Below are 24,801 nucleotides of genomic sequence, written 5' to 3'. Positions count from 1 at the left end.
AGCAGAAAACCATGATTACGCTTTGTTTCTCACACGCAAAATTGTGCCACAACACTTCCTAAAACACACACACACAGAGAACAGAGACACGCACGCTAGGCAAACGCATACAGTGACGCGGGCACGATCAAGTGCAACTGACACGCGAATGATCGCGACTTGCAGCACAGCACGTGGTTCCCATGCTTCTTTTTTCGTTTTGTTTTCTATACCTAAACACGCCACACACTCACACGCACCAACATCCAGCATATACGCACACAAAGTATAACGATATTAGCACATGTGGGAAATTGTGTGAAAATTTACTTTCAAAGATCAGTTAGATACGATCGTGCACGCGGGCAAATGATTTCGCGAAAGAGAGCGATGAACGCACGCGAAGACCACGCGAAAAGAATGCTCGAAGCCGAGCATCGTTTTGATGTGCATAATGTTTGCTTTACCGTCGCGATTTATCCCTTGCTTTTTAACCTTAAACCACACATCATCAACCTCTTCACTACCTCACCGAACACACAACAAAATATCGCCTTGAAAACTGTCACACACGCGGAAAAGATAACACAGTGGGTCCTCCCGCGACCAATCTTGGCCACTGACGATAAGCACTGCGCGTACGGTAAACACACCAACCCCTCGAAGTGCAACACACCGGGAACAGCAGCAGCCGGGCGCTCTACCTCCTAGGTGGCCGGGCAATACAGTCGCGTCCACTTTTAGATCGCGCGCGCGAACGCACAACGCACACGGCGATCGGTTTCGTTTGGCTGACACTCAGCTAGTAACGCCCGGAACACACGCGTGGCCACAAGTTGGTGCGCCGTTCGTGCGACGACTAACGAGCGAGTGTAGTGCGCGCCACGGCTAACCGTCCCGGCGGCGGCAACCCTATCTCGGGTTTGTGCTCGGGTGCGCTACTGCTACTGTGGGGCTAACACCACGTGAACGAAGGGGGGAGGGAGAATGGGAAATCCGCACACTTTGCGACACTCTCTTCTAACTCTCGCGCGGACAGCTGTGCCATGCTCGCTCTCTCGCGGCAGCTACCAGCAGGCATGATAGCACGAGCTACGCAAAACCACACAAACAACGTGGTCGTCTGCGAGGAATCAGCAAAGACATGAAGAAAAAATTGCCGGCAAAATTCACGAAACGCGTTGAATCATCCGCTTCCCCAAAAAAAAAAAAGATACCCGAGAGAACGTTCTTTACATCATATGCTCTCCTCCTATCGCTTTGCAACGCAACGCTCTGTAACGAGTTCTCTTAAGGTAGCAAATACACTTCAGAACTGAAACGCGAAGAAGCGGGGTGACACCATCGGGCAATTAACACCTTCCGAACGATATGCAATGCCCCAAAACCCGACCGTGGTCTTAATAATCATCGACTTACCACCCCACCCGTTCCGTCACAGTTTTCTTATCGCTCTTTATCGCTAGGAATTCGCGGCCAAAGTTTGCCAACTGTTGTGGAAGGTAGGATGATAAAGTGCAGTATTGCGGGGCGTTCTAAAATTAAAGTGTTCTGTCAACAACAGCAAGCTTTGTAAAGCGTACGTTTGCATTTGAATTTCTAAGCTATTTCTAAGCTTTTCTACAATATTTTTCATAACGAAAATTTGGAAATTATACAGATAAATAGCTAAGAAAAGTTGAAATAAAACAAAAAAGCCTTGGCATTCTTCAAATAAATACTTAGAAATTGCTTAGACTTGGGCGTAATATTTAGTAAGATAAGTAAATTCTACGGCTTATCATCAAAAGTATGTATTTCCTCATACAGGTGACTCTTACACTAATACCAACTGATTACACTAAAATGTTCAATGTTTGGCAGAACAACTACCGATCAAGCATGAGTTATTAATGATCTTATTCAAGTGATGTTTAGTGACATTGTTTGGTCTTTTTCTATTCGGTGTAACGTCCTACGTGAACATGCCGGAACCTATACAGGCTTTCGAGGCCTATAAATACCACGCGGCCGGATAGTCAGTCAAAGTCAAGTCTTTGCGACGGTCCATTCTAGGCTTGAACCCATGAGGGGCATGTTATCGAGTCGTTCTGGTTGACGACTGTACCACAGGACTCCCGCAACATTAATAGGTAATAGTTGGAAAAAAAACATGTTGTCTCGAGAGCGATATTCGCTATTTTATAGCAAGGTTTCTAATTTATGATGGCCTTAATCTGAATATAGTTATATATAATTCCATACACATGACACGGAATAAAATTTTACAGAAATTTTACATCTTTTGGGTTAAATAATTAACACGTCATTCTGTATTCTAATATACTAACGATTAAATAAAAATGGTATGAGTTGAAAAAACATGCCGATTATGTTTAATGCTTTTGTCACTTTTTCCTCACAAATTTAGTGTATGTTAAATGTTATATAATTTATCCGTATTTTTTATAATTCTTTATCACAAAATATGCTTTATTGCTAAATTTTTATGATATATTGATTCTACATTCATATAAAATCATTTTATTTGCTTAATATAAGCCTCTGACTTTCCTCTTGCTCCAATAAAGAAACAAAAAATAATAATACATTTATTGATTAAAGTTTAACCGAAATTTTCAAACGATCAATTAATTATCATTAGTCAGATTAAGAAAAGAATGCTGTTTACCTCTCGCACAAACAGCAGGATGGCGCGAAAACGAATACCTGCGAGATATCTATAAAAGAGAGAAAACTTTTCCCTCGCCCGGTGAGAGTGTTCGGGCAAAACCCGAACAACCGCATGGCAAATCGGTTCGCTCGACCACTCGCTCTCTCCCAATCGTTCTCACCACAACGATATCCCATCCCATTTTGGGGGGACGATTAATTTTCCACCCGATTGAAACTGCCGCCCCAGAAGGTGCAGCAGCAGCAGCATGATGCTCATTTTTCTCATCACAAATCATGTACACTACCCTCCGAATTGATACACGACGGCGACCGCACGCAAGCACGCACGAACGCACCGATCGAAATGTGCAGCTAATGGTCCTAACTAATAGGCTCGGCGTCACGTGTCAACGCTGGCAATAACAGTCACAGGCACAATCGTGCCTGCTAACATAGCATGTCAATGCATGGGCATGCTTCGCCCCTCTGCTGATCATTGCTCATTAAAGCAATTAAGTGCGGCAAAAAAGTGTGTGCCTCGCTGTACGCTCTTTTCGTTGCAACGCGACGTGCTCAAGACGGTAGACACAGTCTGCGTTCTTGCGATAAAAGCCCAACCGATCCAAACGACCTTCCCAGCGCTCGCACAAGTATGGAATGGTTAAGCCACGAAGCGCTTTGCAGTGTAAAACGCCTCCATTACACAACCACGATCATTCGTTGGACCACCTTCCTTTGCGGTACCGTACATGGACCCATATGCACCTACCACCCACCATCCCATCCGCCCTTTCAACAAAGCAATGACAGATGTTTGATGGTAGAAAAATTGGTTATCTCTACCACACGCGTTGCCCGCGAAGCGCCGCTCACGGAACGAAGGGCGATTAATCGAGACACAGCCTTGGGTAAACGTTTGATTTGACTCATAAAACCATCATAAACCGAACGATGGAGGAGTATCCGCGAGGCTCGTCATTTACCCGAGACGGTGGGGTGACTCTTTTGCCATCACAACATAACGGAACCGACCCCTCACCAGGTGACATACAACGGCGGCGCACAACACACCTTGCCAAATCAAATATTTATATCCTTTTACTTGTTCGCTCGGTTCGCTTCAGCCTGTTCATATAAAGCGTGCCGTTTAATGATTAAGATCGGATTACATTCGGTCGTCAGTGGGACGGTGTGAGGGGGTTCAGTTCAGCCCAACGGCTCGGGGCGAAACCTTTTTATCCACGGTGACTGTTATCGATGGTGTCAGCCTGTCATAGAAACACCTCAGACTTACCTAAAAATAGAAAAAAGATGAAAAATAAATTAATGAGGTCCATGACATACCGATATAAGAGAAATATTTTAAAATAAACTAAACCATTCTTGATGATGTTTACGTTTTTATTAAAAGTTGTTTTAGTATAAGGATTTATATTGTTTCACGTAATTAAGTTGGTAAGTTGGAAGTTAGAATCCTTTATCAATAGCGATCAAGGGACTCTGTTATCCTCTGAGTTGTTTATTTAGTTTGACAGAGATCCTAATATGACTGATATAATGCATCTAATGTATCATTACTGAACTATTATTATTAGACTGGAGAAACGTATTAACATTGCATGCTTCAACGATACCCAAAATAAGACCACCTTCATTAATATCTCGAACGTTTAAAATAGCACATGTTCGTATGATATTTGCAAACTTCGTGGTATCTCAAATTGGTACAGAACTGCTGAGTTATTCCAGTGTCGTCAAGAACATCTTTCACAGTCTGTTGATTCTGCGAGTACCACAAGAATGTTCGATTATTTTAGAAGCGATTAGCTGGTACTCAAAATGGGCAAACGATGGCTGCTCATACAGAACCAACGAACAACCATGTATGGGATCAGGGGGCGATATGGTATGGGTATTGGTTGATATTTTTGGTACTAGTGAAGAGCTTATACAATCCTCTTTCTTTTAGGTAAATTATTTGGTCGTATCAGGTCGTGCGAAAGAATTAAAAAAGTGTGCCAATAGGGGCCGGTCTCGTAGTACAGTCGTCAACTCGTACGACTTAACAACATGCCCGTCATGGGTTCAATCCCCAAATAGACCGCGCCGCCATACATAGGACTGACTATCCTGCTATGGGGGGAATCAATTAGTCACTGAAAGCCAAGCCCACAAGTGGGTACAGCCAGGCCTTGACCGACAGCGGTTGTTGAGCCAAAGAAGAAGAAGAAGAAGCCAATAGGGGATCAAACAAAATTTTAATCGTGCAGTCCTTTCTAGATCTAATTTGACTACGGCGGATCTTAAGCTCTACAGCATGTATTGTTTATATTTTATATAGTTTTAATACATGAATGATTATTATTAAGCTTTGATTATTAAGCAAAAATCTGGTGGGAGAACGAGAATGAAAGCAAAAAAATCTTGTTTTCTGTAGTGTTGGGTAAATCTGATTCAGATTCATGAATCTGAATGAATCTTTGAAACGATTAAATGAATCTAAATCTCGATTGGAAAGATTCATGATTCTCGAAAGATTCATGAATCTCAGAAGATTATTGAATCTCAAAAGATTTATACATCTCGAATGATTTAGGAATCTCTAGAGATTCATAAATCTCGATAGAGCTTAAGCTTCTTATTATTATTCTTCTGTGGTCATGCCAGCCTATATAGGCTTTCGAGACTTCTTGGCCTGTACAACACAGCCGGATGGTTTGTTTTACTACGGGGAGACAGTCCATGCAAAGCTTGAACCTACAACGGGCATGTTATTAGGTCATGCGAGTTAACCACTATACATTAATGGGAGTTAACCACTATACATTGGGATTTTTAAAATCATACATCCCTAAAGATTCATGGATCCCTGGAGATTCATGAACCTTACTGAATACTTAAGAGATTAATGAATCCTTGGAGATTCAAGAATCTTTAAAGATTTATGAATCTTTAGATTCGATTGGAATCACTCTTCCCTGAAGATTCATATGAATGAATCTCAACGAAAGATTCATAACACCCAACACTAGTTTTCTGGTAGTTTAAGCATCCTGACACCAAAGAGGGAAATACGGACACTCTGTCGTAGGGAAAGATGGACACCGAAATTGTTTATTTATTTTATTTCTTATATCAATTGATGATGAATAGATATCATCAAATACCAACAGGGGACTCGGAAGATATAACACATCCAGCAACTAGAGAAATCATGGAGAAATCTGCGAGAAATGGAACACGGGTCAAAATAGCAGCCATTCGTTATGCTATTACACGCTCGACGCTGAGGAGGAACTTCTTTGAAATCAAATATCTTATCACGACTTGGACAACTTTAATCAATAAAAAGAAGAGGCATTGATATAAATTTCAGAAATTGATGAGAGATTCTATGAAATTACAAATATCAAAAAGGTGAATTTTGATATGGTGCTAAAAATGGCTTTACCCATTAACAAGTCCCTCAAAAATGTTAGGGTCGCGGACTTTGCGCCAAGAAATTTTTCGAAAAAAAACATAAAAGCGATAAAAAAAAATCTTAACAGTTACAACACAATTTCTGATCAAACATGAGTTTAAAAGAAGGTTAGCATATTTCCATAGGGTCGTTTTATTTATACATCCCTAGATTTTTAACATTTTTCCTAACGCGTCCGTCTTTCCCTACCTTCCCCAATAGAAATCCCTGAGAGCCCCTATAAGAACATATTGTAGCTAAGTTTCATGTATCATATAATTTGATAAATTATTCAATAAGTTATTTAGGTTACTATAAAACATACATGATTCGTGACACAGTTCAAAGTTTAGAATTAAATTTAAATGTATTGAAATGCTGGTATAATGAGTGTCCATATTGCCCAGTCACTTTAATGTATCAGCCCTGCGCAAGAAGGTATCGAAGTTGCTGTTGAACGCATGGTTGCACATCTTTACACCGAATTCGTATCACACTAATCATCTGGTAAACTAAGACTAATTTTAAGATTAGATTTAAGAATTGAATGTTCAATTAGACATAAGTCCGTTGAATAAATACCAATATCAACAAATTGAACATAATATTTACACAACTTTTTTAACTTGCTTTAGTGTAAGAATGATTATTTAGACATTTTCAAACCAAATGGTGTTTGATCCCACCGCTCCCCTTCAAAGAGTTTTTATGGATGTTATACAGACACATTGAAATTGTTTATTTTGACATGCACATGATCATTTAGAGCAGCGGTCGGCAAACTTTTGAGGCAAAGGGCCAAATTTAGTAAATGATCTAAAGCCGCGGGCCAGGAGAAAGCGGGTTTTTTTATTATTATGATTTAATTATTACATTAAATAATTTTAGTAGCAAAATAATTGGTTAATGATATCAAGCAATGCGATTGGTATTATTGCTGTTTTCCTATTATTGTGTCATCCAAGAATGGTTCAACATTGATAATACCTACTAAAAAAATTAATATATATAAAAATATTAATCAGAAAATTTCGTATGCAACCTTCATTCCGATAGTCTTATTGTGGTGTTAAAATAATGTTAATATTACATGACGGTTACATTAAAAAGTGGACAACAATTGTCGATTTTGCATGGGTTTATCTTGACCTGCACTAACAACACGTTAATTGTACTTTGAGTAGTAGTATCCCATTAGTTAGCAGACAAAATTTGACACCTCTATCAGTCGAACTCTAACCATGATGACCAAAAGCGTGCGCGATCAAAGAATGGCACCCCGTAGCGTCCAAAATGGACTCCGTGCGGAAGTTTGTGGACGTCGTATATAATAAGTAATACCCGTTTTGGCATTTCGGTCGCCAACATCTTGGCACTATTAGGCAACAATCAAAGCATCGAAAGAAAGCCCAGGTTCATTTTTGAGGTTTCAATTCAAATGAAGCTGCAATCATTTCAGGTGAATTTCGACAGAATTTCGATTTAACACCATAGTCCGCAAACTGGTCCAACATCCGTCACCTGTGTCCCATCGATTTTTTTCTACGCCAATGTGATGCAAAAACTCTACTCTAACAATTTTGTAGCGAAAACTTAGGAGGAATTGATGAAAATCAAAGGTAGAACTTAAATCATGCATGTCTTCGTCCACCATGGTGAAAATTCATAATAACTGACGGAAGGCAATTCGCAAAGTCTTGAACTTATTTGTGCAAGTGATCTGAAATAATTCCCTTTGAACAGATGTAAATGTAAAGAAATTATCTTTCCTAGTTTTTTTTCTACAGCCAGTCGAAAATGGCATATTTTTTCATGCAAAAGCCACGGGGATATTGACCTCGAGTTCGAACCATCGTACTTTTTCAACTTTTAATGTAAGTATTATGGAATGATGGACCGTTCAGTATCTTTAATTAAAAGTTGAAAAAGTACGATGGTTTAATATGGTATACTAGAAGATCTTCAGTAATTTGTATACGATCGTTTCTTCCCATCTTTCAAAATCAGTCAAATCTTTTCGCGGGCCGGATTGAATGTTGCGGCGGGCCGGACTTTGCCGACCGCTGATTTAGAGCAAAATATGAAAGAATCAAATCAAATTAGAGATAAATATAAATAGAGTTTGTAAAACTCTACAGTGATAAAAATTAAACAGATTTATTTGTTATATAATTACTTCATTTTGCGTTAATCATGTCGTTTTACTGTTCATACATATCTATTTCATTAGAAATTTTTTAAACCTTCACACATCATTGAGTAAAATCGCGATTGGTACAATTATTAACACCCTTTCCAGCCAATCCTCGCCTGCAGTACAGTTGAACAAGTACACTATTTGGTTAATTAAACGTAAAACACCAAACAGAGATGAACCATGAAATGGGAAAGCTTGATTAGAAATTGTAAACTCTTCCCCACAACCAATCAAAAATCGAAACTTTTAAGTTTATCCGAAACAAATTTTCCACTTCGACAGGTTTAATTGAGCAGTAGTTATTCTGAAACTATGTCGCAATGAGTTTAGTTAATCGCCGGAAAAGGAAAAACCATCGGAAAACTATTTCGACTATAAGCAAAAAAAGCAACGGAAAAGCCACACCCCCTTGGCTCGATTAATCAAGCCCACCCCAAGTGTGTGGTGTGTGTCTGAGTTTTAATTTATGCTACCATCCTGCTCATACAGGACGACACCACCAGCAGGCCGCCAGCCACAACCAGTGAAACGCTGCCAGTTTTACGACCTTTTACAAAATGCCAGCCATGATGGTAGAATTTTATCGCCCAAGGTTTGTTTTTGAGTCATCCATCAACAGGCTGGCTGCGTCCCGGATGACGCACGTAAAATGGATTAATTTCACCCGTTTCTCCCTCTTCTATACGCGCGTTGTTCCAAACGCAAACCGGGAACTGTTCTCGCCACCCCAGAGAATGTCCTTTTCGATCGCGCCCCGCTTAGCAAAAGTGTTTGTAGGCTGGGGAGGTGTAATCTTCCTCTCTTTCTCTGTCCAGCGTTCTTCTTTGCATTCGTTGGCAAAACCTTGCCGAAGCTTTCCCACTTGACAACAGCTTATCTGAAAGTCAATTTTAACGTGTGGAAAAAGAAAATCCCCGTCATGGTAGAACGCATCCGTATGGGTGTGAAAGTGGCGAGCGCAGGACGATGACGGCGAAGAGGCGCGCGGCGAAAGGTAAGGTCGCTCATCAAATCTATCTATATCCTGGCGCTCCTTCTTATCGTGTGCTGGGCTGTCGAAGGCCTGCCAGCCCCAGCCAGGAAATGATGCAAGTCCATAACGCTAATGGATGAGTTTGATGGGCGTATATATGGCCCGAGCTTCGGTTCGGTGCTGCAGCACTTCTCATTGTACACATCCTTTACCATGCCCCATCACGGATCATATAGCACACCCGTTGGAGGTGGCGGCGACGGCGGCCTTTGGTTCCTGGTCGTCCTGTTTGAAGGTTATGGCCGTAGGTTGGTGATGTTTGCAATTTCTTAATCTATCGCTGAGATTATTTTTACACTGCAAACATGCTTTGCAAGAACGCACATGAGCGGTTCCCGTTCTTCGCGCAATCGTTAGAACAGTTACCATCGTTTTATCGGCCTTTGTTCCGGTCATAAATTTTATGAGCTTTGCACAGTTCCCTCCATGCTAAGCTTCTTCGCATGAAAAGAAGGGCACAATTCTTTTCGCGAAGAAAAACAGAACCACGTGCTCGATGCGCTTACGCGATACACACTATGTTGCGCGCCTTTGCTGCGTTAAGTTGCAGTCGCAAACGAGATACACAGTGAGCAAGAGAGCTCTTCGGAGGCATTAATCGTCCTTAGGAACTTTCTTCGTCTGCACAAACGATTACACTTCGACACATTGTGTGACGCATCGTGTCAACCCATTCCATCGTACCAACTCGTTTGCCATTTACGTCTCCTTTTTTTCTACTATGCGTATTCTACCCTTATAAACGTAGCATCCCTCCAAGACAACACCCAGTCTGGTTGGCCATGTCCTTGTCCTAATGTTACCCTAGTGGGAGTGGGATTTAGCAAAGCAGTTACGCCTCGGGTACCACACACAGGAGCGAGTAAATGTGCATCGACATTTTATGGCTTATCCTTCGGGGGAAAGCCCCGTACCGACCGAAAATAGCAAACCCTAACAGGGTACCAAACGGTGCTGTAGGTACATGGGGGAAAAAAAGGAAACCCCCTCTACCCGTAGTGGGCAGACGAGTCATGGTTATGATTATGATTATCATGACTCGTTTTGCTGGACGGAAATGCTGACGAAGAAGCCATCAACCGACGAACAAACACACAAAAAAGGAAGGGCTTGCGTACAAGGATTGTCCAACGACTCCTTCCTTATACTATCGTGCTCCCTTACCCACAAGTGCTTTTGTTAGCTGCCGTTTTTATTTATTTGATTTACTTCCTTCAACACCTTCGCAAGGGACATTGCAACTGATCATGTGTTCGCTTCATAGAAGGATGTTGTTAAAGTTGTTTGAGTGTCAATTATGCATGGGACCAATGTGAAACGTAAAATATAACGCAGCTTTAATAAATAACTTCGAAGAAAACATGTTTGTGGAATATGCATCACACAGAGTTTTTACAATATTTTAATCAAAATCTACATTCTACATTCTCCACATCCTGACTAGTAGCATCGCCACAAAATGAAAGGTAGGTGGTACTTTTGTAGTATATCTGCTAGACAGAACGCAGAGAGATATATGACCAATTGGAAGCCATTCTATTTCATAGTGAAGTTGTTTGAGTGTCAATTATGCATGGGACCAATGTGAAACGTAAAATATAACGCAGCTTTAATAAATAACTTCGAAGAAAACATGTTTGTGGAATATGCATCACACAGAGTTTTTACAATATTTTAATCAAAATCTACATTCTACATTCTCCACATCCTGACTAGTAGCATCGCCACAAAATGAAAGGTAGGTGGTACTTTTGTAGTATATCTGCTAGACAGAACGCAGAGAGATATATGACCAATTGGAAGCCATTCAATTTCATAGTGAAGCATTTCTGCTTTACAAAATTTTGTAATTTTGTAAGATAAGTCCTCTCAGCTCCAACGATTCCAGTAATGGAAATTTCTAACAATTTTACAATATTGTCCGGACGATCACCAAAACGAAAAATTCTCCAGTAGTGAAGTACAAAAGCATATATATATTTTTTAAAACGTGCTTTACAATGTTATTATTACATGGCGATTTAAACTTTCATGATTTATAATTTTATTTTTCAATATTTGCTTTCAGATGGATCACAACCCTGCAATATCTGATTCTGGCAGTGACCGGATCTGGAACATAATAAAAAGAAGTGATACCAACGTTATCAGATGCGATACTGTTGTCAAAACACCTCAGACCAAACATACAGCTATAAGTATAAGGAAAGAAACTCCATAAGCGCCAAACACCTATTTGGCACAATAGCCAATACCAAACGATGTAGAACCGAATCAATCGTTAGTATGAACGCCATTAGTTGGAACAGCGCAAGTGCTAACATATGGCCATCAAGATAAGATACAATAAAATAAAATTAATTGAAAAAAAATCTCAACTCTCTCAAAGTTGTGCCATAAACCCGATTAAAGTTCGTTTAAAGGCGCATCAAATTTAATAATAAGACAATTAAAATCATTACTTTTTCATAGTAATTGAACACAAAATTTGTTTTAATGCCATTTTAAGAAATATTCTTTTTTTTCTTCATTTTATTCTTATTTCAGAAATATATTAGTTAAAATGATATCGAAGCCATTCTTGAAGTAGATACACATAAGTCTTGATTCAACTCAACTACTAAAAATAAATTTACTAAATTCTAGCAGATCAACAAAAAGAACTAGGTGCAAATATTTATTTTGACTTTTACAACAGTATCCAAAAAACTATTTGCAGTGATTGGCTGCAACAAGGGTCAATAGTGAGAAACAAACACGTTTCATATCACATTTTATCATGTTGTACGCACGTAACGTTTCAATCGTATATATATGGTAAAAAAAACAATCTGACATTTAAAATTGTGTGTAATACATTTGAGAGACAAGGAGAAACCCTTTTTTACAAATATTATGTATATTTAATATTATGTACATTCGGGTTACAATGGAGACCCCAATTGAAAAAGGCCCTAATCCACCACCTGATATTTTTAATCCACCTTGACAGATAACCTTACAGTTGCTTCAAACACGAGTAGGCCATGATCCTAAAAAGGTTGGAGAGCACTGATACAATGAACCCTTTAACACGTGGCTCAAAGTTACGACAAGTTGATTTATCTTTCATCAAACCAATCAAACGAAATTAACCAAATATGCCGGGGACAATGTAACTAGGAAGAAGCAAGAAGAAAATGCTTTGCTATGAAGAATGTATCAGACATTATGATAGATTTAGGGAGATCTTCTGTTTCTTCTGCTATTTGGCCTAACGTCCTACGCGGGCATTCCGGCCTATAGAGGAAAACGGGGCAAACTGGGCATGTGGGTCAAAATGGGCACCCTCTATTTAAACATTATTTCACTACAAAGATACTTTCCAATGCTCAAAATGTATTCATTAGAGTGTTTTATGAACACCATGTAAGTTTCATAACCCTTACATAACAAATAACCAAGAAAAATACAAAATAAGGTTTAGCAGCATATTGATGTAATTTTTACCACTTCGAAAATAAGCTTAAACCAGTGTCACAGGGATGCGTTGAAGTTTTACATGATATATTTTTAAAGATATGATATTTCTATACAATTTGTCAGAAGAAAGCAAGGCGATTGAATGCGTATCTTTACTAATATAACAAAAAATACAAAAATGTTTCACGTGAGGCAAAATGGACAGATGCTTTGAACATACGGCGCTTCGTGAGGCTATGGTGTTGTATTTGCCGCCTTAATAATGATAACAGGCACATCTTCACAAGATTCGATTTTGTAGATTTAAACGAGTAAAAACTGTTTTAATTTTGATAACATATTTTTGGAAGAATTTTAAGGGCTTTCCAAACCAGCAAAACATAAGATAGAACGAAAATACATCTCACGAAACGTGAGCAAAAGCATAGGCCATTACCTAAGCACAGTTGTTGTGGCCCATTTTACCCCAGTGTTTTGACAATTCAGTTTGTTTACATATGCCCATTTTGCCCCGCGTGTCAAAATAGCGTCTTTCCCTACAGGCTTTCGAGAATTAATCCATTACCGCAGCCTTGCTACAGGACGGTCCATTGTAGGCTTGAACCCATGACTGACATGTTATTGAGTCGTTCGAGTTGACGATTGTACAACGGGAACGCCCCTTATGGGGACAAATGGAACAAATCGACCAAAGTAGTGATGGGAAAAATGAAGTTTTTGTCGGAATCGATTCCGGCTAGCTCCGCAGTTTTCTGGAATCGATTCCGGATAGTAGGTCCGGAATCAGTTTCCGGAATCGATTCCGGAATCGGCTCCGGAATCGGAATCGACTCCGGAATCGACTCCAGAATTGATTCCGGAATCGGCTCCGGAATCGGCTCCGGAATCGGATTCGGTTCCGGAATCGACTCCGGAATCGGCTCCGGAATCGAAGTCGGCTCTCGAATCGGAAATGGCTCATAAATTAGAATCGGCTACCAAACGGAGTCAGTTTCGGCATCGCCATAAATAGGCGTTTGGGTCTAATCATACTACGTATTGCTAACCGCAAAAATCCACATTTACTTGTAAAAGATCCATTCTCATGGAGATTCCCAGACTGATTTTGCTCCGGAGTCAACATCGGAATCGGCTCCGGAATCGGCTCCGGAATCGGCTCCGGAATCGGCTCCAGAATCAGCTCCGGAATCGGCTCCGGAATCGGCTCCGGAATCGACTCCGGAATCGGCTCTGGAATCGGAATGGATTCCATCATCGGAATCGGCTCCGGAATTGATTCCGAATACGGAATCGGAATCGGGTAGGTCCGATTCCTAGCTCCCACCACTAGACCAAAGTCATTATCAAAGTAAAGAAAATCAATAATAACCAAAAAGAAATGGAAGTCAACATAAAAAGTTTTGTCATTAATTGCACCTAATTAGTCTTGTAAATGCAGTCGATTTATTGCATATAGGAAAATAGTATTTGCTCGCATCCTGTAGCACGAAATCAGTATAGTGGAATATCTTAAAGTCTAGATAGCTTATATTTAAACGAGAAGAGCCACAAAATCTGTGACCCTCGGTGGTGGCTGCCTTGTTGAAGGAGCTTTTCGCTCCAAACCAGTGCCAGTGAGCCAGTGAGCTTTAATCCATTCTTTATTGGCCCTTCCTCGGTCCCTCTCTCTTTCTTGGGCAGTCTGTCTGTAATTAGGATGAGATCAACGGGATTACGCTTTACGCTCGCTTACTTGCTAAGACGCCGACCGCTCGTAACGGACAGCGGCGAGCCGGGACAGGAAGCGGCCAGCTCGACCATCTCCGCCGGTGGCACACGATTCTTGCGCCGTATCGCTAGATGGCGCTCGCGGGATGGAAATTTCGGCGTTTTGCGGATCATCACCGGCTGCACCTCGATCGTTCCCTGCCGTCCCACGGCGTCCCCGTTTGCATCCATCGCAGAGCCGCCGCCTCCGCCGCCCGCTGGTCCTACACGTTCGGGCACGGCCGGCCCCGCAGATGCTCTCGCCGGTTGTGGTGCTGCACCGCTGACGGCGTCCGACAGACGCGATCGAAGACTCCGAAAAAGGCTGCCACCACGGGCAAAGTCCGATGCCGCTGCCGCCGGTTTCTGTTCGTTCGGTAGACGCATTTCTTGATTCCCACTGGAGCAGCTTATCAGTCGATACGGTAACGCGATTTGAAGACACACATACACACACAGGCGCGTTAAAACGTAAACAAAACTCCCACAATCGAGGACGGGGGAGGCGACGTGGTATGAGGCGACCCTTGCCGGGCGTGCGTATCGGTGTGTTCGGTAGGAGCCGCTGTTGAAGGGCGTGCTGGTCAACGACGAATGAAACTTGATGATGGAATGGCACTTCACAATTCAAGTGGAACGGATGACACTCGCGCGGGTCTGTGAGGTTTGTTTGTCTGCTGCTCCTCTTCGCGATGCACCACACGCACTGCAAAGTGCTACCAACATACAATGCCTACCCACACAACAATACACAGTAAAACACACCTACACTACCGTAGCCGTAAACGCACAGTAAATACGCACGCACACACAGGCACAACGGTGTCGCTTTGCCTTTACCCGCGAAGAGGTACCGAAAATGTGTGCGATAACGACGGGCAGGCACACACAGGCACGGACGATGTATCGACGGTTTTGTGCCTAAACGGGCACCAGTTTGTTCCGAGAACACATGGCCAAATGCGTGACGGACAGCGTAGAGAGCGAGAGAGAGAGAAAAAAAAACAACGAAACAACACAACCGCACAAAAAACACCTTTTTCAAAATGTCACTCCACAGAGCCAAGGCAAGACAAATGCACTGTGTACTCGAATGCGTGCCTAGACACTTTTATGTAATCGAGATGGTTTGGTACGCCATGGATGACCTTTTTCGCTTTTTTTTTCTTCTTTCTCCTCACGATTTATGCTGAAGATCGAACAGCTTACACAGAACGGGATGAAGCTAAGGCACACGATCACTTTGCCGGTTTGGAGCCACTACCCAATGCATAAACGCAATCCACAGAGGGAGAGGAGGCAAAAACACAATCGATTTCTTTGAATTACGTCTAACTTTACGACACAATTTCTGCTCTGCGTCTCTTTCGTGACTCTTCAACACCAATTGATCGCAGCGTATCGATCCAACAAAGTGCAACAAACTTGTACAAACACACAGCACAGATAGAGATGAAATTTTGTAGTCAAAAATGTGGACGGAATTGTACCAACAGTCATGAAATTCGACGGCAACACAAACACGCGAACGGGACGGACTGGACGGATTTGTGGAACTGTTGTTACCCCGGCGGCGACAAAATCACACACGCGAGCGAGAAGCAATTACGATCAAAGGTGGCGGGGGAAAGGCTTACGAGTGTGTGTGTGTGTGGTTTGTGCAAATGTGCAAAGACCGTGGAGCTCACTGTGTACGTGACTATGCTTACGCCTTGTCCAAAATGGGGCGCCTGGGATGATGGTGATGGGAAGAGGCTTACTTCATGAGTCGGTAAAATTTCGATAATACTCATTTTATTTTACTGACCATCACAAAAAGCGTTCCTAGTCCAACAACAAATCAGAATATTGGAGATGGTTAAAGATTTTTTTAAATTAATTTCTAATTAATTTTCTGTCCAATTTCGTCCCATGCATAGTCCACCGTGTCTTTACCATGGACGACGAATTCAAAAACCAAAACAGAACTACGGATTGCTACGGGGTACTGGTGTGTTGGTGAGATGGCGCAAACGTGATCGCGCACACACGTGCAGCCTTGCAGCAGGGCAATAAAAAAAATCGTTAGTCCACCAATCGAGCAGCACTGCGCTAATGTCCGACTACCACTCTTTTTTTACTATACCATTTTCTTCCGCTTTTTTCGCTCTTCGCGGTGTACACAATCAGCCGCTGACGTAATTCTATTATGATGGTTGTCTTATTTCGGCAGCAAATCAGACCAACCTTCTGCTAATTACATTTTAATTACACTTTTTGTTTACTTCATCTAACTGGTTAATTTTTAAGTACCAAAAATACACAGGTGCTTTCATGGAAAGTATAAGAGAGAGCACAAAGGCCACATTATCCAAATGCTTGAATGAAAGATTTCAACGATGGTTAAACAAGTTAATACTAACACATTATGCCATTTAATATTGATTTTAACAGTGAATTGCCTACAGAGCGACAGATGGAGGTGGAATCTAAGCAGTTGAAATAGTTGGAAATCGTTTATAGTAGTAAAATACCGTTAATAAAATTGTTATGTTGCAAAGCGACCAAGTTCCCGCTGTAGTGTAACCAGATAATTCCCATATAACAATTTGTCATAGCACCATCACCACACTACCAATCGGCACTGGGGCAAGTGGTGAATATAGAGGTGAAAATTATAAACTATGCTGTAGCGCAGGGGTCTCCAAATTACGGCCCGCGGGCCGCATGCGGCCCTCAAGCGCCTTTAATGCGGCCCGCGAGGACTGGGTTAAGGTTAAATTAAATAGCTTTCTTTTCTAACAGATTATTTTCTTTACTTCTGAAAGATGAAAATCAAGATTCAATAAAAGAAAGCTGCAGAAATTTGATATATTTCAATAATATTTTCTTATTAAAACGAGATTTGAACTTCCACTCATTCTAAAGGTAGCGTCAAAATGGCCCTCAGCAAGATTGATTGTGAAGCAATGCGGCCCGCGAACTGAAAATTTTGGAGACCCCTGCTGTAGCGTAATGGCGCACGTAGCCTTTAGACTTGTGATGAGAAAAATGAAGTTTTCGTCGGAATCGATTCCGGCTAGCTCCGAAGTATTCTGGAATCGATTCCGGATAGTAGGTCAGTTTCCGGAATCGAAATCTGCTCCGGAATTGATTCCGGAATCGAAATCGACTCCGGAATCGGAATTGGCTCCGAAATCAGAATCGGCTTCGAAAAGGAGTTGGTTTTGGCATACCCATAATAATAGGCGTTTGGGTACAATTGATATTGGACGTATTGATAGCTGCAAGGAATCAAAATTCATTTGTAAACGATTCATTGTCATGGAGATTTCTAGACTGATTTCGCTTCTAAAACTTCTTATTTCAATTCAAGAACTGATTCTCATTCCGGATCGAATTCCGTTTCTGGAGCCAATTCTAAATCTGTTTCTGGAGTAAATTGCGATGCTCAGGTCAATTCCGAGTCTGAAATCGATTCTGATTCCGGAATCGGAATCGATTCCAGCATCGGGATCGGCTCCGGATTAGATTTCGAACACGGAATCGGAATCGGGTAGGTCCGATTCCGAGCTCCCACCGATACTTTAGAACCCAATGGTTCTAATTCATTATACAAACCGAAATAACATTATACTTATAGATATATTTTGTGTAGCTTTGTTGTGGCTTTATAATAAACTGTTGATTGAATTTTTGTTTCACTTATTCGGCAAGTAGAATTTGAATAACGCAAAAGATAGCATTACTTGCAACATCTTAGGAATGATTTTTTGCGAATAGTTGTATAATATTGTATTCGATCAGCATCTTTATACGATTTTAGTGCATTTATTGTTCAGAGAAGACTGCCAGACGTAAAGGACATTGTATTGTAAGGAAATAATGAAATTAGTGTAAGGAAGTAATACTCCTCGGGAGGAAAACTGCAAACAACGAAAATTCTCCTTTTTTACAATATGATGTTGGTTTTTATTCACTCTAACACCATCTTCAACTCCGTCGATTATTGTAAACGGAGCAAATATTACAAAAAGGGATAACAACAAACAACAAACCCCAGTGATTAGATAGAAACCAAGTTGCTTTATAGGCTTTATCAGGAAAAGCGTACACAAGCGTAGTTTGATAATATGGGCAGCTGATAAGTAATAATACGTGTAGTATTCTTGTGATAAGAATCAATTCCACTATTTGTTGGGTTAGGAAAGCCATATCAAAAGCGCACTGGCGTTTAAAATGCGTCCCATTGAATTTCTATTTGAACAACTAAGAACAGATAGCTTCGCGTTTGCAATAGCTGCTGTCGTATTTGAGATTACATAATTATTACAAGGCTGGTTTTCCTGCTGTGAGTAATCCAACCAAATCACTGATAGGCAGACCCCGTTGGCTATGGCAGGCATATACTGATAGCTGTTGTTGTACCAAACAAGAGAAAAAATTCACCAACTCTGCTACTGGTGATGCTATTGAATGATGAAATATTACAATTCCTTGCAACACGATTGCATTGCTTACGGATCCTCAGACAACAAACCGATACCATTGGATCTATAAATAAGGCTTACGTTGATTATAAAACAAACAATTGAATACCAGTATTTTAAGTTAAATTTTTATCATATTTTTTACTGATGTTTGCTAGAAAATAAGAATGAAAATCTTAAATATCATTCATGGCACGTAACTATCACCAAACTGTATGGGATTTTATGAAGCGTGAACAATAGCTGTTCAGCATACCAAATTGCTCGCCTCAATCGATCTTCTGGATATTAGATTTTGAGATTTTTGGGAAACTTAATATGTTCTATATTAAAAGCTTATTCTTATCTAAGCGTTTAACATGTAATATTGTATTCTTGCCATGCTTTTTCGAAACTCTTGAATTAAATAACTGACAACTGTTAATCGAAACAACAACAGCATGCAATTAGCTCTACAACAGAGAACTACGAACCTAGAATGCTACCGCTCTTTGTCAGTCCCTCTGGCCTGATCACTTCATACAACCCTAATGAATCGCACAGAAAATGTGTCTTATAATCTCAGATTTTCAAGCATTCCCTGACGATAAATAGGTAGCGGTATAGCAGTTCGACAGCAATGATAAGAGTGTGTTTCTTAAATTGCATTAGCTTGGAATTACACATAAAAAGTAAACATTACGATGAAACGATACAAAAAACGTTGTAAATAATACGACAAAAGTTTAACGTAAAGTAATTCGACCAATTCCCGTGAAGATTTTTAAACACGTTGCACTCCGCTGTAAATTCCACTCAGCTGGAGGGGTTTCATACTAAATCGTTGTCAATACCGCTTTACTTAACCCCTACATAATAACCGATGATTTGAACTCACAGGTGACTGAGCATTTGGTGTGCTGATGATGGTCCTAAAACAAAACACAACACCATTAATTAATTAATTAAATCTTTGACAATCTAACAACCCAACTTACCTAATATTGATTATAGCGCTGCGGTCGGTTTCCTCCCGCCGTTCTCGGCTTGTAGATACTATTTGGATGGTGTGTTTTTTGCGTACACACCGAGGCCAAATGTCCGACCTGGCCACATATGTTGCAGGTTTGATTGCGATGATTGCAACGTGCACTTGCGTGGCCCTCGTGCCCACAAACATTACATTCACGCTTCGGTTGGGGTTTGTTCCGCTCAACCAACACTTTCTTGGAATGCTGCTGCTGGTGGCGATGTTCCGGTTGCCGGTGTTGATGTTGCTGTTGTTTTCCAGCATGCTGCAACTGTCTCGGAGGACGGACGACGCTGGTTGGCCAATCCGACACGGGTTGGTGCGAGTTTACATACACATAACGATGGTTTCCCTCACCCTTGGCCACGTTCTTGGGCAGGTTTCCGTAATGATTGTGACCAACATTGCTCCCCTTTCCGTGGCGAATTGGTTTGTTTTCGGATTTTGAATTTCCAAGACCCATCGTAGCGATTGAAGATGGTGCGCTTTCTAGCGTCTGCTCTGCTGCGTGATTTGAACTGTACTGTGAGAGTGGATATGTTGGGCGCGTTTGTATGCTGGCTAAGCAAAATGCGCCACCGCTTTGTTTGAAATGCAGTGCTTCTCAAGCAACTTTTTGCGAATATTGGGTTTAAAAACTGTAACAAAAATGTTACAGTTTGATTAAATTTGAATTAAAATCACACTAAGGGAGAATATTTATTGTCGAGATAACTATTTTATCCAGTTACTGGTTGTTATCCAAAATATCAATCACATCGTGTTTCTTGCTTGTGGCAGAGACGTTTAACTTCTTCTTCTTGTTTGGCACAGCAACTGTTGTCGGTTAAGGCCTGCTCGTACCGACCTAGTGAAGTGAGCTTGGATTTCAGTGACTTATTGCTACCATAGCAGGATAGTCAGTCCTACGTATGGGGGCACGGTCTATTCGGGACTTGAACGAACGAACGGTCTATTCGGGAAGACGGGCATGTTGTTAAGTTAAGACTGTACCACGAGACCGGCCCAAACAGACGTTTAACTAGATATAATTTTAGTTCTTTATGCGATATGATGTTCTTGTACAGGAGACCTTCGCATAACGAGTTCAATCCATGCGAGTTTTTTGCTACTGTTCGTTTGTCATTTTCATTTGCGTTAAAATTATTTAATTCACAATACAAAATATCTCTGCATTATGAATAAGTTACACGTTTACGATGATCTACTTGTGCCGGTAGTGCTCTTTCCATTTTTTTATTCTAATTCTAACATTCTTGATATAATGAAATGTACAAATAGCAAATATCTTGTACACCTACTCTGAACAGATTGTTTGCCGAAATACGATATTAATGTGGCCCGAGAAGAAACCGCACGTATCGAATTTTGATCTAAGTTGAATTTCATGGTTTTAGCCAAAACAAAGTTATTTATATCTAGTGAAGTGGAACCACGAATTGCGAAATTGATCCATTCCAGTGACTCACTAGATATGCAAAAAACTCGTTATGCAGGGGACACTTTTCCATACAATTTGTACGAAAAGTGAAATAATTGATTCCAGGTAAAAATAATTTGCTAGTAGAGAGGGCATTTATGCAGATGAAAATCTGAAAAGTGTCCTCATACAGTCAGTCAGACAGTCAGAATTTAACAGTTGAACGTTTTTTAGTTGAACGCTCGATAGTTGGCTGACAGTTCAAATAACATCGTTTTTTAGGAAAAGCCAGTTTTTGAAAAAATCACAACAATCTCATGACATAACGTGCCAACTGAATAGCACATATTCAATAGCTGGTAGCGAATCGAAGTTCAACCAGTGAGTTCAGACTGTACAGGCGTCCCCCGAGTTACGACCCACTCGAGTTGCGACAATTCGCAGATATGATGACGCTCGTTACATACACATTTACAAAGATTCACCAACTACCCGATCTTGAATAACTATATGGTGTAAAAGGCTTTTAGAGTCAACTGGGAGGTAATTGTTGAGTGTTTGGATTTGCTCTTAGAATAACTCGTTATGAGGGGTTCCACTGTATAGCTAATTGCCAACATAGAGCTGAGCCAAATAATTATAGCTTACCAACAAGTTCGCGTATATTTCGAGGACTACATGAAAATGTTATGAATAATCATTCATGTAAATTTTCAACAGCTAAATTACTCCTTGCCCCAACCTGTGAAATGCTTAAGAAACACTGGAATGAAAGACAGCGATCACGCACACATATGCGCGGAGCGCAGATAGTGTAACGCTGATCCAACAAAAACAAACATGCCATCTCGCTTTCTCGCATTACAATTCCAATCTGTCAGAACGAGCAAGCATGTTAGTTACATGGATTTCGATACTAACCTCAAAGCTGGAAGTAATCACTTCCGACGAGACGCATGTATTAGCAAGAAAAATCCTGTTTTATACAAAATGCCTCACACTACAATGCAAAATCTATACAACCAATTGCACACGTTCTAGCGTAGTACGTGGTACGATGCGAATGAGTCATGAGCCCTTATCTCGATCACCTGATTTGCAGTGCAAATGTAACGACCGGTTTCATCATTTCCAATAGAGCTAGGCTCGCCGCAAGCATCAACATTGCAATAGCGGGGTTGTTCTACCTTATCGTTTTGTGTCTGCGCATGTATAAGTTTAAGCCGGAACCGGTACGACGGAACAGAGTCCAACGTATCTGCTACCGTTCTGGCCTTCAGTTTCAGTGTGTGCTTACAAGCGTATAGTCGATGCACGATGGGTAACCTTTTTTCCAGCAGCAATTCGAGCCGGCCGCGCACGGCTAGTGGCCCACCAAAGCCTCATGCGCTCTACCGCACCCAGGGAGGCTGTACTGCGTGTGGCGAAGCGGACCATTCGGTCGATCGTTGCCGATACGCGAAACGATTGTGTTTCCACTGCCGTAGGGAGGGTCACATCGTTCGGATGTGCCCGGTTCGGTTGAGAGAAAATCAACACAAAAGCAACACTAGGCGCAATTAAAGCGTCTTGGCAATTGTTTCGATTAATATAAACACATTTTGCGACCCCCTACCCGGCAGGGATGCGGTCTGTATCTCGATTTCGGAACGTGTACGTGAAAGTAAACAATGCACTTATGGTGGTGATGATGGTGGGTAAATGGTGTGGCAGGGACCTGTTGAGTGAAAAGCGCATGGTGTGTGTGTGTGTGTGGTGGTGAGTTGACAGCTCCGTTCAAAGAACAATCGTAGCCGGCGAGCGCGGCGAACAGCAGAGACCGGCAAGCGTTCAGAACCCATTTCTCAGTATTTTGTCACCAAAGTGTGGCGTCTTTTCAGTCCGTGATCGTTCGTTGCTGTGCTTAGACGTGAAAAGCGATGGGGAATTTGCTGTGCTGCCGAACCAAGAAGCGGACCAAATCGACCGGAAGTAGTAGCAGCTTCAACAGCGAGTACGACAGCCACCAACTGCCCTGGGACGCGGAAGCGTTCCAGTGGGTGGATCCCAACCAACCCCAACACCATCTCCCGACGGCGGGATGGCGCGGTGGAACTGCTTTTGGGCAGGGAATTACCACTTCGCAAGTGAAGCCACCGCAAGTGGTAGCGAGCAAAAGTTGCCCCACCAGACAGCCGGCGAAAAGCTGTGAGGCCTGCGGGGAGACGGACCACCGGGCGGATAGTTGCCGGTATGCCACGCGCATGTGCTTCTACTGCCGCAGCGAGGGACACATTATGCGCATCTGCCAGAAGCGCAAGCAAGGCAGGAAGGTGTTGCACCACCGCATAAAGGCCGGCGGCGCCTACCAGGTGCCGACGATGGAGCTGAAAAACAAGTACCAACCGCACCGGCACCATCATCATCAACCGAAAAAGGGCCACTCCGCCGGACAGCGGAAGCAACCGCATCGTAACGGGCTGACCGCAACGGGTGGACGAAAGAAGGTCCCCGGACATGGATGGGTGGCCCCGAACCACCATCACCACCAGCCACCGAAGCCCCAGCAGCACCATCACTTACCTCCAGGCGTGGGCCGTAAACCCCGGACACCGATCCGGACAATCGTCGCATTCGGCTCCGTCGAAGATCTCCGTAATGATGACGCCCTGAAACGAGACAACGGATGTGGTTACTTGATTTACGCAATTATGTGTTGTATTTAAAGATCGGCGAGAACAATCTCGGTTTTGTTTAACGCATCGAAAACGTGTCGACGAAGCCGGTTTAAGGGGTGATTCGTTATGTTTATGTTATAAGCCAGCTAACAATTAGAGTGGCCCTGTTTTTCGTGCCATACCATGACACACAAACGCGTTTGCGCATTTGTTCTTTATTAAGAGAGAGCGAGAGAGAGAGGAAGTGTAGAGTGTAGTAGAGAATTCGATCCGTTCTCAAGGACCAAGGGCTCTGTTTATGCGAAGCAGATGTGAAGAAACGGGAAGAAAACGATCCAATTGCCCAAGCGGTGAGAGACCACCATGAGGCAGAATAGGGAACTTTGTTTGCTTTGAATATCAGATTGAAGAAGTTGTGAGAAAGTGGTTCACACTTTCGCTCGATGGTACAATGGAATTTCAGAATTGTTCACGTTTCAAATTTGCCGTTTCGAGCGATACTTTGGACGAACCTTACCCTTAGATTCTTTTTATGCGTAACGGATGTGACGAAAACAAGAGATGGTTCAGTTTACGCTTCATTATAGGACTTCCAAGAGGGAATAGAATTTGAACAACAATCGCACTTTCTTTCGATGCTTTTTTGAAGATTTGAATTTTCAGATTATTAAGCGAACTTTGAAATTAACCACGATAAAAAATAAACGTTGCTTT

General features: G+C 41.7%; 1 protein-coding gene across 4 annotated transcripts in view; it reads right to left on the bottom strand.

The window, feature by feature from the left end:
* Nucleotides 1-24,801, bottom strand: part of LOC120949215 (four and a half LIM domains protein 2) — a 116,718-nt gene that overhangs the window by 73,112 nt on the left and 18,805 nt on the right. Inside the window, exons 1-2 of one of the 4 annotated variants that reach the window (XM_040366359.2) lie at nt 19,979-20,534; nt 19,879-19,912 (exon numbers count right to left, since the gene is read on the bottom strand). In XM_040366359.2, coding sequence (XP_040222293.1) covers nt 19,879-19,892 — 14 coding nt within the window. In that variant the 5' untranslated portion in view covers nt 19,893-19,912; nt 19,979-20,534. Of the gene's footprint in view, nt 1-474; nt 846-14,518; nt 15,521-19,878; nt 19,913-19,978; nt 20,535-23,992; nt 24,079-24,801 lie in introns of those variants that run through there. The other 3 variants (XM_040366351.2, XM_040366350.2, XM_040366358.2) reach the window with 3 other exon arrangements.

Source organism: Anopheles coluzzii, chromosome 2 (genome assembly GCF_943734685.1).
Source record: "Anopheles coluzzii chromosome 2, AcolN3, whole genome shotgun sequence".
In the NCBI taxonomy this organism is placed as follows: Eukaryota; Metazoa; Arthropoda; class Insecta; order Diptera; family Culicidae; genus Anopheles; species Anopheles coluzzii.
Note: the sequence above shows the minus strand (reverse complement) of the source record. Positions and strands in the feature narration are given on the sequence as shown.